We start from the raw sequence: 17,492 nt of genomic DNA, 5'->3' as shown, positions 1-17,492 counted from the left end.
TCGGTACATAGAAATACATTTTATACAGATCACATCAGTGTAAGATAAATTATAAATATAAAAACGAATTTTGAGATAAAAAATAAATATGTTTTAAAGTCCATATTAATTATTTAAATACAAATGCATGAACTAATGTTAAGGTATGTATATTTATTTAATTATTCAAAAATTATTTGGAGTGCTTATTTATATACACTTTGAATGGGATGCAGACAAAGTGAATTTTTGTTTTGTTTTTAAGAGTATTTAAAAATTTGTCGGCAGAATAATATTATTTCCTTAATAGAAAATATTTTTTAACTCTATTTTAAATACATTGATGGGAAGATTTTTCAAATGGTTTAGCAATTTATTAAAAGTGGCAACAGAAGTAATAATAAGCCCTTTCTCATAAGTCAAAACAAAGTGTTGATTTATATTAAAACAGTTAGTTCTGTTATTTGGTTTGAAGAAAGGTGTTTGCTATTTTTTTTTTATTTTAAATAAGTGACTGTTCTTTGTAGGAAATATTGCATACTCGTACATAAGGATAAGTTAACAATTAATTTTCTAAATACTGGTTCACACTTATGGGTGCCAGATATATGACAGACCTTTTTATATCTTTTTACTGTTTAGCTTCCAGGAAGCACTGTCAGGTATTACTTCAGAGGATGAATGAGGATATTATGTATGAGTGTAAGTGTAGTGTAGTCTTTTGTTGTAGTCTCAGGTTGACCGTTAACAAGATGTGTGGTTAATTGAAACCCAACTACCAAAAAAAAAAGAAGGTATCCATGATCTAGTATTCATGTACAAAAGTTTACTGCCTTTACTAGGACTTGAATGCTGGAACTCTCAACTTCAAAATCAGCTGATTTGCAAAGATGTGTTCACCACTAGACCAACCTGGTGGGTTACTCATTTTTATATCGTAAAAAGTTGTTCTGACTTTTTGAGGGAGCCCCAAGAGACAAAATTATACTTTATATGAGATTATAATAATAAGTGATCATCCCACAAGAACTGTTAAAAACATCCAGAAATTTTGGTTTGTGGGCAGCAGAAATACTGTCTTTATCATTAATGGAAATCCTACTCATTTGATCAGCAATGTTATGTCTATTTGAGAAGCAAATGCAGTGGTTTTTATCCATGTTTAAAGTTAGATAGAATAAACAAATGCATACAATAGAATATAACAAATAATGATGTAGAATGTAGTAAATATGTGAGGTTAAAAAATTTGACCCAAAACTGAAAGGAATCTGAAATAGCAAGAAACTGCTATTTCAGATTCTACTGAATAACGATAGATCAGTTGGATAATCTTGAATATAAATTTGACCTTAAATCTGATTAAATGAACTTTGTTAAAAAGTTATTGAAATAAATTGAAAAGAAAAATGATACAAATTTATAGAGTTACTCTTACACAGTCCAAGTGTAATGGAAATTTAACTTTTTTTGTTATACTTATTTATTTTTGAGATTTTGCTTTAATGAACTCTCCTTTATCTGCTGATGACAACTCTGACAATCAAAATGCACAAAACGTTGTACATTTAATCTTTTAAATTGAATTTTGTTTTATTTTTCATTCACATTAACTTCATGAGATAAATTTTGAGCATTTGGTTTATGATGGAATGTATTAGTAACAAAATATTTAAGATAAAAATTTGACAGTAAACTGAGAAAAGACAAGGACAACACATCAAAACAAATTTTGGTATTACAGATCTAGTGATGCGTGTAGGAGTGTGTCTTAAATAATGAGATTGATTCAACCTGCCTTTATTTATATGTATTACAATTCTAAGGCTTGACTTAGATATACTAACCATATGCACATGCACATCAATGCACTCTTTGTTTTCCATTGGTTGAAAACGTGAAGGAGATCAGTTTTTGTCATTACATTGCTTCTCAAGAGAGAAGCAATATAAACATTTTACACAGCTGTACCATTGTGTGAAATTTTATTTTAAAGTTCTCATTTAGATGAGAAAAATGGTGTAAAGAAAAATACTGCATGTGTTCTAATACAAAATGTTAGGTGAGGAAAGGTCGAATTCATCCAACTGGAGAGACTGTATAATGGGATGGTTTAAATTAAATTCTCTCTCATTAGCTTTAACAGTTTCCTGATAGCGCTAAATATTTTCTTAGTTTTAAACTTTCATAAGTACCAACAGATTATAAGGCTTAATAAAATATCATTTAATTATTTATCAACCTGTGATTAAAACAAAAAAAAATAAATAAAAATAAACTATATCAAATTTTTGGTAATGTATTTGTACATTAAACAGTGGGAAATTTATTTGACAAGATACTTAATTATATACTAAGGTACAAAGACATACATGACAAAACCAGCAGTTATAAAAAAACTAAAAGTATAATTGTTCAAAGTTAAGAAAGTAAACTCATGGACACAGAAACTTGATTGGAGTGGTGTGGGCAATGCTAGTAAGGTAGGGGGGAATGATAGTGTGACGCTTTCAAGGACTGAGTAGAAGCAGGAATTCAGTTATGTTCTGAGAGGATCTGATGGTCTGGATTGGGTAGTGATTACGAATAAGAAAAAAACAAATAAAACAGCACATCAGCATTATTTGAAGTTTGTTTAATTTATAATTATACTAGAAAGACAAGAAGAGAAGACTTAACTGAGAATAGTTATTACATTCACAAAATAAAAAAAAAACAGGAATTCAGACATATAATTTTAACTAACAGTACGAAAACACATAGCACAACGAGCCTTACCGAGCACAACATTTCACTTAAAAAAATTAATCTAATTCTAGCTTTTCCGACAATACAGAAACAGCCGTGAGCAGAAAGTAAAACATTAAATAAAGTCTTTAGAAAACTAAATTCTTGTAAAGAGTTTGATGCGACAATATATTGACAACAAAAGAACAATATACACAGCACCGAAGCTAACACATCCAACGCACAGAGAGAGCAGACTAGCGACAGCTGGTAATGGCATTCGCACACAGGTCAGAATTTTAATAATAAACAACTTTGGGTTATGTTGTTTATAACACCATTCACTGATTTGTTGACAAACCCTAGTCCGTTTCATGCGAAATCAGCAAAACTGTGGTTTCTCGAACAACGTTGTGTCTGCGACCTTGATAAAAAACTGAACAAGTTGACCCATATGTTGTTACTGGCATTTATAATCAGTATTTTTCAATACTATTTTTTTATAAACAGTTTTTTCAAAACTAATTTTGTTTCAATAACAGAATTTTTAAATAGTTAATCTTCCTAATGCCCGTGATGCAATCATAGATTACGAAGAGGAATACCTCTAAAAAAGCCAAAGAAAATGTATAATAATGCATGTCCAGGCTTGTAGAATAATGATGTCAAAGAAAATCAAGTGATGGTGTGTGCAGAAATTCAAGCTCGCGTAACAGACCTTTGTGGAGTATCTGTTCATATTGTGCGTAAAGTGATAACAATTGTGGTAAAAAATGAGAATTATATTACACTGGGAAAAATTCTTAATAGAATGAAAATGAAAGTTAACATTGACAGCTTCAAAGATGCTCGTTACGAAATATAATATGAAATCTTTTTACAACATAAAGCTCTGCCTACATTGAAAAAGTTATTATTTGTTTTAAAAACCAAACATCCAGATTCGCAGATGAATTAGTCATGAAACTCTAAGGAAAATTCTGAAGAGTATGGGTTTTAGATGGAAGAAAGCCTGATTTGAAGAGTACTACTTTGATAAAATATTGCAGGTTCACGGTCACAATGTAATAAGAACCCTACCATTCTGAAATTAACTCGATTGAGTTGATTTGGGTGAAAATAAAGTCAAGTGGCAGACAAAAATGTCTAGTCAGAAAAATATAAATAATATAAAAGAAATTGCTGAGAAAAAATTTTCTGAACTGCCAGCAGAATATTGGAAGCAATGTTGTGAACATGCACTAACAATAGAAAAAAATTATTATGAAACAGATCGAGTTTTTGACATGCAAAAGGTTTACAGTTTGTGTTAATGACAGTAACAGTGGCAGTGAAAGCGCTGATGAATCGGTCATCGAACAAGGATGATATGATGATATGGATGGGATTGAGCCTCTTGATTCAAAAATCATTATCTATCCTAGTTTACTATCTCTTTCTGTTAATTAAATAAAATTTAAAAAAAGTTGTAATTGTAAAACTAAAAAATGTTAAATATTTTAGCAATTTAAACAAAAAAATTAACAAACAAGATTAAACAAAAAAAATTAGCAGATTAAATAAACAATAAATATAACAAGAGTAACAGTCAGACATTATCGTTATGTATCCGTTAGCATTTAGTGTGCTGTTGAGCTTGTACAAGCACGCATACAATACATACTTGTGTGTGGCTAATCCTCTGTTCCTCCCACTGGTATATACAGATCCATCCCCACCCTGCACATTAACTTGTGTGTTAATGCTTTCTTAACTTTGAAAACATTATAACTATTTATTGCTAACCATGGAAACAAGCTACTACATTATAGGATACTGAATACTGAGGGCAAATTAAAAAAAATAATTCTGTCTAGGATAATAGTTTGGGTTGAAAAAGAATTTGTAGATAAAGTTAGAATAAATGAATTAGTAGTCAGGGAGAATATGGGAATGGCAACTGCATGTTGGTAATAAATGATTTTTATGGCTATATATTGTAGCAAATTAAGATGCAGTTGAGAAACAGCAACTACAATTCAGTGAAAATAGAAATGTAGTTGGAGAGACATAAACACTTATGTGTATTTTCACAAGCTGTTGAAAAATTTTGCATGAAAACAGTATGAAGCATGGTTTACTAAAAATGATTACAATTAAATTTTAGTGGCTAGTTAAATGGGTTTTGAAAGTTGGTAAAGAAATTCTGAAAAATAAGTAAACAATTAATTGTCTTTAATTCTAAAGACTTCCAGTTGTCTTATCACAAGGCAACAGAATGGAGTGCTAAGGGAAAACAGTAATGTAGAGATAGGATAGCTGAACATTTTCAGAACAAATCACCATTCTTCCAAAAATGAAAATGTAGAAAAAGATCTTTCTTAGTAACTTAATTTAATATTAGTATTTAGTGTTATGTTGATTGGATTCAGTACATATTTCAGACTGAAATTCTATTTGTGCCAATTAAATTTTTTTAAATTTATTGTTTTTACATTCCTCTTTATATAATTATACTGAACAAGGGAAGGATTCTGCTAATTTAGTCAAATTTTGCAGATCTGATGTTTCAAGCAATACCACTCTAATAAAAAAATTTATCATTAAAAGATTCTGGAAGGTTGAGTGTGTATATTTATTGGCCTGTTTTGGTTATGTATTTGGACAATTTATTCAAGGGTTATGATAATAAATATGCCAAATTTTTTTTCATCAGTCATTGTTTGGTTGCTGTTTTCAGGCTGGATTAACTGATTTTTATCAAATTTTGTATGATGACTTCTGAATATGGGCGATACATGCGATTTAATTCTGGTTGCAATCAGTAAAAAGGGTGGGGAGATATAGTTACCAATGGTTCCCCATCTCAAAATTTTATTCAGAATTGAATAACTATTTTTAACATAATTTTTTACTAACACACTTACATAATTTAATGCTAAACTTATTTCCATCCTGAATAGTAAGAGTTGATATTGTATTCTTTACTTTTAATTTGATTATAATTCTCATTTGCAGTGAATTTTTTTACGTTAACTTTTTTGAAAATTGAGTGGATCTTGAATTTGTATGACATCTTAATTTCAAACTAATATTTATTTAATTATTTTATATGGTGTCTGTATATAAGTACTTGATGAAAATTTTTCTCATCTTCCTTTTTAAAATATATGTGTAAACACTGGTAATAAGAATAAATATATAATCACCATTCAGTAAGTGCACTAATTATGTAAAAATATTAAGGGCATTATGGCACTCCACAGCAGTTCTTATTATATTAATAAAAAGAAATTAACAAAATTTAATCCAGTAATTAATTCAATAACAATAAATGATTTAATTCTTATTTATTAAGCTACACAAATATTACATCTTAACAAATTTTATGCATAGTGCTTTACAATAAAATATGAATGATAATCACATTTATTAATAAATAATTTACATTAAGTGGAATAAAATAAATATTTAAAGTAAGCAATAACACTCATTCATAATATATATAGAGTTTATACAGTAATACCGTAAGTAATAAATGCAAGTAACAAAGTTACTGCTAGTACAATACATCATCAGTGTGCTTTGAAGGAGAAAAACAATTATCTAAAGTTATTTCATCAAAAACAAATTTACCTATAAAGGTAAACCAGTATGAGAAGACAAATTAAGTGACATATGATTAGATAAAAGAAGTAGTTTGAAAATAATTAACTTTTAAAATAATGCAGTATAATTACAAAAAGATTTAAGTTTATCACTTAAAATTGTATACTTGCTTCAGAATTCATAAAAGTTAAGAAAAAGAAACTTATTTCAAAATATTTTAACTCAAGAGTTTGGTAATTTGCCTACTAAGCATTTGTCTAAGGTTTTTAAGGTTACTAATTATGTCATCATCCCAAAATAAAAAGTGAGGTGTATTCAATGTGGATGAAGATATTACAGAACTCATTAAAACTTCTACCTCTATGGAAGTGTTAAATGCTTTGAAGTGAAAATGGGTATTCATTTTTTAGCAGAATAAACAATGAATATTGAAATAAACAATTTAATATTAATCTAAAAACTAAAAAATGACTTAGGTTCTATGGAAACACAAGAAATATTTTTGGCATAAAAAATGTTGATTGTTGATTAAATACAAAAATGTTGAAACGTGTGTCCTGGAAGTCTACTTGTGCTACCACATGGACATAGTGCCATAATAATTCATACATATTGTTATTGAATCAAACAAATGCATCAATTGATGGCAACAACTGATTTTAACTTTAAATAGATACCTAAAATATCTTAATTAGAAAAATATTCCTGTAAAAACAAAAAGTCATTACAGATATGATGATTTTTAAAGGTTTATATTTAAAAAAAATACATTTCTGTAATTTGCCTCATATTTAGAGTACAATTCTATAACTTCACATAAATTAAAAATTTTCTGTTCAATTAGTTAACAAAATTCATGTGCAAAAATGTATATATATAATTAGAAAATCAAAACCACCAGATATAGTACATTAAGACACCAACCGTAGCATTTTTGAAGATTTACTTAAGCATCAGCACCAGCACTTAAAATTAGAAATTACACAAAATACTACATTAGCATACATTGCCTTGTCATATAACATTAAAACTTCTTTCTTGTACCATGGCATGACAATGAGTGATAATTCTTATTGAATTATTAGACTATATTAGTTCTACCAATTTATACAATAAACCATTGTTCTTTGTTTATTAATTTAAATCTATTGATACAATATTTTTCAAGAATATTAATTACCCTATTAATATTATTATTATTATTTATTTCTGTTATTTCTAAATTATTGTATACATCAGTAATTGTATATTTATTTTTTATAAGGTGATCAGTTAATTTGAAAACTTATTATTACCTCTTTTATAATTATTAAAGTGCTCTGAAAATCTCTTAATGAAAGATCTGGTGGTTTTGCCTGGAGATATGTGGTCACATTCATTGCATTTCATTTTATATAAGCCACAAAGTTCAAGTTTATTAATAACTTCTTTGTTTTGATAATTATACATTATAGGTTTACCTGTTTTATATGAAATGTTATATTTATTTTTATAAAATATATTGATGTTTTTTTGTTATTATTTTGATTTTTAAATGTATATATTTTTTAGGTAAATTAAGTACATTTTTATAATTATCATTTTTATTACTCGTAATTGTGATTTTAAGTGTGGCTTTTTTCAATATGTTTTTGTTATTTATATTTCTATACAGTTCATCAATAAAATTATTGTTATAACCATTTATATTTGGAGTTTCCTTTGAATAGTCAATTTCTTTATTAATTTTATTCTCATTTTTATTTGTACATATAAATGCTCTATGGATAACTTTTTATTAATGTTTGTTTAGTGTATCCAAGGTGTTTGAAGACTTGTGAATTATGTAACAATTATTGGGTTTTCTATAAACATCTGTTGTTTAAATAATGAATTTACAGTGTTTTTAAATAATGTTTTAAACATAATATTAATAATAATATCACAGGCCAATAAAATTAGGGAATTTGAAAGTAGATTATAATGTAATAACTGATTTTTACGTTATTTTGTGCAATAATTTCAAATATGGCCACCGTTTTTTCTATCATGTAAGAATTTTTCACAATACAAAAAAAAAAGGAAAAAAAGTCATATTCTATATGTATTCATCGTAGAAAACTTTTATTTATTATAAAGTAATAGGGCTTAAAGAAAGGATTTTTATACATCTTCTTACCTCTATGAAGACTTGTACTGCCTTTTTCTTTTACTTTCACCACTTCTCAGGCACATTTTCTGTTGTAGTCAGCTTGCAGATCGTCTCTATGGATGCACAAACAGTAGTCTGCAACCATGTTCACATTCCACCTTCCCCAATATCTAAATTCCATTTCCTTTATATCTTGGTGAAATCTTTCACCCTGTTCTTCACTTACGGCACCAAGATTTTTGGGAAAGTAAATCAATATGAGAATGCAGAAAATGTACTTCAAGCTCATCGAACAACCCAAGTCTTAGAATTTCATTAGCATGTTTTCCACTTTCCACTTAAAATTTGGGTCCTTATTATTCCCAAAAAAACTTCTTTAAATGCTTTCCATGCTTCTTTTTCAATGTTCTCCATTTTGGTTTTAAAGATTCATCTTTACAAAGTTTATGAATATCTGGCCCAGTGAAAACACCTTCTTTCACATTGGTTTCTGACAGTTGTAGAAACTTATTGCATATGTATTTAAAACACTCTCCTTCTTTAGATAGAGCCTTTAGAAATTATTTTATAATCCCAGTTTGATGTGAAGTGAAGGTGGAGAACTTTTTGTGGATCGACTAAACTTTTCTGTATCACATTTTTGCTCCCAGGTTCTAATAATACCTTACAAGGCCATTCTTTTCTGGTCCAATAGTCTTTCTTGTCCCGGCTGTCCCATTCACCCAAGAAGCAGGGATTTTGGTGTATCCTAATTGCTGCTTAAGAAGCATAGAAATTACTTTTAGGTCACCACATATTATCCATTCATGATTGCAATATTTCAGTTTAGACAGAACTAATTCTAAATTTTTTTAGCATTCTTTCAGATACACGGAGTGTCATACTGGCACTGAAGCATATTTATTGCCATTATGAAGAATAACAACTTTGAGGCTTCTTTTCGACGAGTCAATAAACAGTCTCCATTCATTCACATCATACTTTATGTTCAACTGTTCCATTGCACCAGCAACATTGTTACAATAAATTAATCTTCCATCTTCAGAAAAGTACAAAGTAAATTCTTTTTCTCTGTTTTTGTACCATACAGAAGTGCCAGGGGTCACTACGTTTTTTCTTTTAATCTAGATCCTAAAAGTTTTACTGAATTTTTAGGAAGACTTAAATCTCTGACCAAATCATTCAGTTCATGCAGTAAAGAAAGTTGTGGTTCAGAACTACCAAAAATAAAGTCAACATCATCATAATCATCATCCTGTGACTCTTCTGAGTTGTTCAGTATATCTTCTAGTTTTTTTGAACTGAAGGTACAGGTACACCAGAGCTGTGAGGTACAGAGCGTAATAATGATTTGAATCGTTGGAGCGAAATGAATAATGATTTGGATACACAATTTTTCTTATTTTTTAAATTGAACCCTTGTACATTACAAGAACAGAAATAGCAATCATCACTGTGATTTTGTGGTTCTCTCCTGATCATTGGTACTCCAAACCGAAAAGACTTTTTCTTAGCTTTTGTCCATTTGCACAGCTCTAAACCCACTAGCAAAACCTTTCAACATATTCTAATTTCAACTGATTTATTTTTATTTCAGTAGAGTGAAGAAAAGTAGGAATGAGCGAGTCATCAAATTAGCTAATAGCTTGACAAAAATGACTCGTGAAGTTATTCTAATTAATTATATTACATCATCTTGTTAGTCACTCATCTTACTGTATCAAACAAAAATTATGAACACTCTTTGTATTCAATCCGTAAAACCAAGCTAAAGTAATAAAGTATCAAAAAAATTAACAAAGGCCTAATTTTTTATTCACTGTTTTATAAATAAAATATATTGATTATCAATTTGAGAACATTAAAAAAATTGATTTAGTGAAAGAATGGTATTAATGACATTTTTTCACTATTTATTTATTAATTTATTTACTAATTATTTTGACTATTATATTATTGTGTAACTTAGATTTTTGTTCAGCATATATATATAACTGCATCATGTAATGTTGATCTCATAAACAAGGAATATTTTTCAAAAATCCTAGTTAGACCCCACATTTAAAATTAGAATTGACAAAATAAAACCAAAATTATTTTCATGTAAAATTTATCTTTTTTCATCTGGTATTATCTAATTAAAAAAACCATTAAAATAATAATGTTATTTCCAAAAAGTTCTGTTTTTGCAGTTTATCTGTTAAACAATAAATGTACACGTTACTGTGGCAAACATTAAAATAATAATTTCTATTTCTTTTAAGTACATTCTCCCACAACTTTCATGAAGGTGGTACATTTCTTCTAGTCAATAACTAATATCTTGCTAACAAATCTAAATTAAATATAAAACTTCATCAGTTAAATATGCTCTGTAAAATTTTCTAAAAATTAATATTTAAAAAATTTCATAAAATAAAACTATGCAATTAGATACTATATCAATAGGAATAAAAGTTAATGAATCATATTTGTAATATATACTGTACTGAACACCAAGCTTTTTTTTTTGTTTTACAAAACCTGAATTTATAATTTTATTAATTATTAATCTACGTGATCAGTCTCACACTATTGTGAAGACCATCTGTCAAATGGGATTAAAATATTAATTATGATACAGAGAATATACCAATAACATTCTTGCTTAAGATGCTTTAAAAACCCTTTAATAAAAATCAATAAATGTATAGCTGTAATGTAGAGAAGGGAAAAGGGATCTCTTGTTTTTAAACAACAATGTTCTAGTGGTATATTTTCTACATTAGAAAGGCATCATAAATAATTTGTAGTAAAAAAAATGACTTTGATGTTTTGAAATGGAAAAAGTATAATTTTCATGGAGTGAAACAATTTTTCCTGTATTTTAGTGGTCTTAAAGCAATTAGAAATTTTATTAAAATAGTTATTTGACTTGAAATTTCTGACAATAAGGTATCATAGAAGATATTTCATTTATTTGAAGGTGACAAATAATATTGGGTTGAACAATATTAATGAGGAGGATTATCAAACCTATGTAATCATAGGTTGCAATATAATTATTGCATCAAAATTTACTGTAAAAACAGGAATAATGAATCAAGCAATAGTGATAAATCAAGAAAGGATAATCTGATTAATCTTTCTATAAATTCAAATTTCTGCCTTACAAGGTCAACAGCTATTTGGCGAATGCTTAGATAATAATTTAGAGATGATGTAATTATTAAAATGTAACAATGTACAACAGGATAAAAGGTAATTGATCAAGATTATGTGGGAGGGAATCAAGTTAGCAAGCAAAATTATTATCATGTTTTTAGTAGCCTGATTACAACAGCTTTTATAAAAATGTAGTTTTATACTTCTTGACAAGTGATTGCAGTTATAAATCTGCTTGTTGCAGCTTATTTTTGCCAATAATTTAACTGTAATGTGGTTAGGATGAGCAGAGTTTAACTGCTATGAAAATAATGTGACAACTAAGACTAATTAATTTTAAGTTAGCTGCATTAACTTTAGATCCATCCATAAAAACTAATACAAAAGATCTGCAAACTACAAAATTAAGATAATGAAAGGGCTGTTAATATGGTATGTAAAAAATGTGCACATTTATGCATCCAATGAAATAAAAGTTTAAAAATCTGTCAGTAATGCATTAGTAGCAATTTGGATAAAGTCCATAGCAATACTGATAAAGTTTCTAAAAAAATGTTGTGTATTTATGAAAAATTACTATATTAAGAGATTTCTTAACAATTATGCAGAACAAAACTGCTTAACATTTTATATGGCAAAATCAGGAATTTACAGTTCAAATCTAAAACTGCTGCCATTAAATAAGAACTATGTGCAAAAAGAATTTATAGAAACAAGAAAAGATTTATATAAACAAAAACTATTTTTTTCCTATAGAGCTAATTTTTGCAGGTAGCCAGCCACTGTCAATAAGAGTAGTCTCTAATATTTGACATAAAATCTATCATGGCAGTATTTAAACAAAATCTAAGTTATGTAGAACTTGTTAAAATTACTATATTCTGGAACTCAATTGTCTTTATCAACTGCGATAAAATGATAGGAAACCTCCAGAAAAGGAAACTTTATCTTGAAACTGTCAAGCTTTTGTCTTTTTTGTTTATCACAAAAGAGGGATTATTTTTGTCAGAACATACAGAATGCAAGAGAACATTTTTTCTGACAAGGGACATTGCCAGCCTAAGTTGCACTTCTCAAAACTATAGTTTTGATAATGTCCAACATTTTCACTTCTCTAGCAATCCCTTATTGTTGGGACCACATATTTTCTAATTCCATTAATTGGAATAATTGGTTTAATATGTGAAACTATTAGTATTAAAGATGTTAACACTTTGAGTGCCACGTGAGTCCAACGTGGATTCACAGAGTTACAAATCTAATGGCCACGTGAGTCGAATGTGTCACCACATGTTAGGTTTAGTTATATGGCCGTGTAACTCCGCTTTGGTTTCATAGTTCCTATTAAAACACATGGCAAGTGAAAGAGCATGGCCAGTATGTCATGAAACTGTTATTGGCCTGTTGATAGCGAGTCCACACTGGTTTCACATGGCTATTACTGTATGATAAATGTAATGAAATAATGCAGAATATCAGTATTACAATATGATGTTATTTTTATTGACAAAAACTATACAAAAGCAACTGCAGAAAATCTGCTTGAAAATAAAATATAGATAATAAAATTTCAACTTGAAAATAAAAAAAAATTAACTTTTCAGACAAAATATTTATGTACACCAAAAAAACAGTCCAAACGTCCAAATCAGTGTTTTTCACACATCACACATTTATATTTGGTTTGAGTAGTTTTTCGCATGGCAATCTTCCTGGCTTTGGCCTTTGACTTTTTTTCATAACATTTATGACATCGCCTTCTTCCTTGTCTGCCAACATCGACAAGGCAGTGAGGTTGGTCTGCTGGTGTCAGAGGAGGAGGTACGGCACTAACGTTGATTCCTGTCAGTTCTTCAACTAATTCTTCTTTGAATGCGATGATTTGCATGTTTCCATTTGTAAGCTGATTGTATAAGTGTAGCGCATTTACTACATTGGTTCCAAGAAGCAATTCTTTTTCTTTCTTTTTCCTGTTTAGCCTCCAGTAACTACCGTTTCGATAATTCTTCAGAGGATGAATGAGGATGATATGTATGAGTGTAGATGAAGTGTAGTCTTGTACATTCTCAGTTCGACCATTCCTGAGATGTGTGGTTAATTGAAACCCAACCACCAAAGAACACCGGTATCCACGATCTAGTATTCAAATCCATGTAAAAATAACTGGCTTTAGTAGGACTTGAACGCTGTAACTCTCGACTTCCAAATCAGCTGATTTGGGAAGACGTGTTAACCACTAGACCAACCCGGTGGGTTCCAAGAAGCAATTCTATAGCAAGTTTTCTGTACCACTTCACTCCACGTCTCAGAGGTGAGCAATAACTCTTGATTTGTTTTTTTTTTGTCAGAATCTGTTAAATCTCTTTATATACTGTAATTTTTTTCACAAGAGGATAGCATAAGACTATGAAGGGAGGCAATCAGATACCAACATATTTTCGCGGAGCGCTAATCAACCGCAGATCATTGTGATGGGAAAAGGTTTTAACTGTTACTGGCCGCATGAAGCCAATGCATCACCACACAAAAAAGCAATTGCTAAAAACGTATTTTTTACTCAAATGAGTGACAGTTATTACTAATACATTTTTTTTTGATACTGAATGAAATTATATGAGAAAAAAAAAATTGGCCATTAAAATCGTTTTACTTCCTGTATAGGTGACACCCAAAGTGTTTTAAGGGTAGAGATAACAAATATTAATAATGGTTAAGTTAATCATACCAAAATATGTAGAAAACAGTAATGTCAAAATGGTTTTAAATATATGTCATTAGTAGGGCTTCTTGACTGCAGCAAATGTTTTAAAGAGCTAAAGTCAGCCAGTTTACCAATTTTTAGTTTTATGCCGTTTTGAAATGGTGAAGTAAATTACAAACTGAAATGGGACCAATTTGTCCATCATATTTTTAGCATAGAAAGTAGGCTACGTGGAATCCTCCACATTATGAAATGATAAATTTTTAATAACATCCACAATATTGCAAAGAATAAAAATATGTATATTTTAAAATAATTAGTAGGGACAAAGAAGATATTAAATAATGATGGAAATTCAAATCAGCCTAAGCCTGTTACTGTACAGCTAAAAAGAATAAATACATAATAAAATGACATATTCTAACAATTTTAATATCCACGGATTAATCTACTTTATATTTTAAATATTTAAACCAAGTTTTGTAATACTGATCTTCAAGGTCCTTTTTCCCCTAATTGTTTATTATGACTTAAATAAAAAAATTTAGATGAGAAAATTAATAATTAGATAATAATTTGCTATGCCTTAAATTTAAGAATTACTAACCGAGACAATTTCCAAGTTATCAACGAAATTTGGTATTAAATTACTTTGTATTTTAAAACGAATAAAACTGCAAAAAAAAAACAATTTCAAAATTTCCAGCAAAAGGTCCTACTTTTTCTGTGTTATATGTTAATATATAGTGTTCTATCTTTACAAATTCTTTATATTTTGCTTTATTTTAATATCAAAAATATATTAAAATTATCTTGTATGACAATTCTTGATAAATCTCAAAAAATTAGAATTAGATTATTCAAGTACAAGCTATACTTTTTCTTCTAAAAATAAATGCTCTAATTTGATCTGCAGGTTGCATCTGCATGCTAATTATGTCTATAATGAATTTTTACTATTTAGAAAGATGCATTATGTTGTTTCCTCATCATCCATCAATGTACTTCTATAATAATATAAACATTATCACTTTGATAAAATCATAGATAGGTCACAATACTTGTTATCTTGAACAAAATATGTAATATGGAACTTGTAGGTTGCATTTTATTGTGGAAACCGTTAGATTTTGTTGCATCAAATGGAAAACCATTACATTGCTGTCATGACTATTTTCATCAATGAGGTCAATTACTCTGTAGGCTGTATATGGGAAGAGTGGAGAGCATGTGTAACATCTTTGTATCACTGTTGGTTAATTTCACTAAACTGACAATGTGGTTTGTGTTGTAATAGTGATGACAGTGTTTATCTGTAATTTTTTATACATTCCATGTGATTGTAGCTCTAGTCTGTGTTATAAGTGATGTGGTGACTAAAGGCTGTCCTTTAAATGATTTACAAACAAAATAATATATGTTTGATGTGAATTATACACCAATTATGATAAGGCATGTGGAAAGATTTTGTAATTGTGAAGCCGCAAGAAAATTCAATGTAGATAAATCCTGCATTAAGACAGTACTGAAAACTGAAGTATTGACTTTAATTAAGATTCTTGTTATCAAACGCTTCCATGGGATATCAAGTTTGATGTCTTGTTGCAATAAAGGACAGGGTCTGTGAATATATGAAACTCTTATGTCAAGGATTTCCTGTAGTAGGGAAGTCTTAAAATTGAAAGCTTTGAAGATCTTTGTAGAATTAAATGTGCCCAGTTTCAAAAGCCAGGTTTGATTGGATGAGATAAATGACATAATGAAATTGATTTCATGCGATGTTATATTGCTTGTGTAAAAATGATTGTGTGATTATAAAGAATAACTCCTTCAATATCACCAGTTTATCATTAATTTAGAAAGGAAGTAAAACTATTCACTAGAATACATGGGGAATGCTGATGTAACTCCTGCATTAATTTCATTTTGCAGGACAAAAGGAGAGTGAAATCTGAAACTGCAAAGACAATAGGAAAAGAAAAATTATGTGCAACTGATTCTTGCTCAATAGGCGATGGATAAATTATAATTAACAACTCATAATTTACTTAATATTCACATAAATTTTCAGTAAACAGTAAGTCGTTAAATATTCAAAGCTTCCAATTAGTCATAGAATGTTTATTGTTTATTAGATGGTCTGCTATAAAAGAAACCTTATCTCTCTGAAACAAGCCAAACGACTCTCAGAAAGTGGCTGCCTTTTATAAGCGAAATTCTGAATCTGTGTTAACTGAACTGCTTAGTTCTAAGAGACCTCTGTACTGAGGTAATGATAGAAAAATGCTTTTGACAGCCATTTTTAATGAGTTACATTTTGAAAGGAAACGCTGGTTTCCATAAAAATAAAAAGTTATGAAGTTCTCCCCTGAAATCATGATCTGGATCAATCCCTGTTATATATCAATTTCTTTAACAGTTTAATAGTTAATTGTAATACAAATTTATCACAACTAAATTCTGAAATTAATTGCCAGCATGGATTTAAAGGGTAACTTACAAAGGGTAACTTAAGTAACAATGAAAGGGACAATAATGTTCTTAATATATCGTACATGCACAACAGAAAGGTGAAAAAAGATCTTTTCTTTACCACCAGATAATATCATTAATATCATACACACATAAACTTTGTTGAAGTCGCTAAATATTCAAAAGTACTAATATTTCCAAGATATAATACAGTCAGTCTTTTATTGAGGCATAATGTATTAAAGCACTGAATTCAGTGGGCAAGCCTTAAAATTAACAACTCATAATTTACTTAATATTCACATAAATTTTCAGTGATCAAATTACTTACTATACATGTACAATGATATTTTAAAAATATATGTATAAAAAAAAATTAATAATCAAAGCTTAACAGTTTAACCAAATTTGATATTTTAAATAATTAAAATACACAGATAAGAATAGAATAATAAATATTAATAAACTGCACAATATCAATTAAAATACAAAATATAAAATTATTAAAACAAAATTGCTACAAGTATACACAATAAGTTCAAGACGAATAAGAGAAGTATATGGTAGATATTACTGCTAAACAGAACACAATAGAGATGGCACTTAATATAAACCTGTGCTGTAGAGATCTTGCTATCATTCCGTTAATAATACGTGTACTTCGGTTAAGCTCTGCATCTGTATCTCTCAGCTGAAACAGACAGTCAATTAAAATTATTTATAAATAAACAATTAATTAGTTGTAATGAG

At 28.8% G+C, this 17,492-nt stretch overlaps 1 protein-coding gene across 2 annotated transcripts in view; it reads right to left on the bottom strand.

The window, feature by feature from the left end:
* Positions 1-14,979: 14,979 nt before the first annotated feature.
* Vti1a (Vesicle transport through interaction with t-SNAREs 1a) overlaps positions 14,980-17,492 on the bottom strand; it is a 60,470-nt gene continuing 57,957 nt past the window's right edge. The window contains exon 5 of one of the 2 annotated variants that reach the window (XM_075362949.1): positions 14,980-17,433. In XM_075362949.1, the coding sequence (XP_075219064.1) occupies positions 17,281-17,433 (153 nt within the window). In that variant the 3' untranslated portion in view covers positions 14,980-17,280. The remainder of the gene's footprint in view (positions 17,434-17,492) is intronic. The other variant, XR_012756098.1, reaches the window with a different exon arrangement.

The sequence above is a fragment of the Lycorma delicatula genome, chromosome 1, assembly GCF_047948215.1.
Source record: "Lycorma delicatula isolate Av1 chromosome 1, ASM4794821v1, whole genome shotgun sequence".
In the NCBI taxonomy this organism is placed as follows: domain Eukaryota; kingdom Metazoa; phylum Arthropoda; class Insecta; order Hemiptera; family Fulgoridae; genus Lycorma; species Lycorma delicatula.
This window is presented reverse-complemented; position numbering and strand designations above follow the sequence as displayed.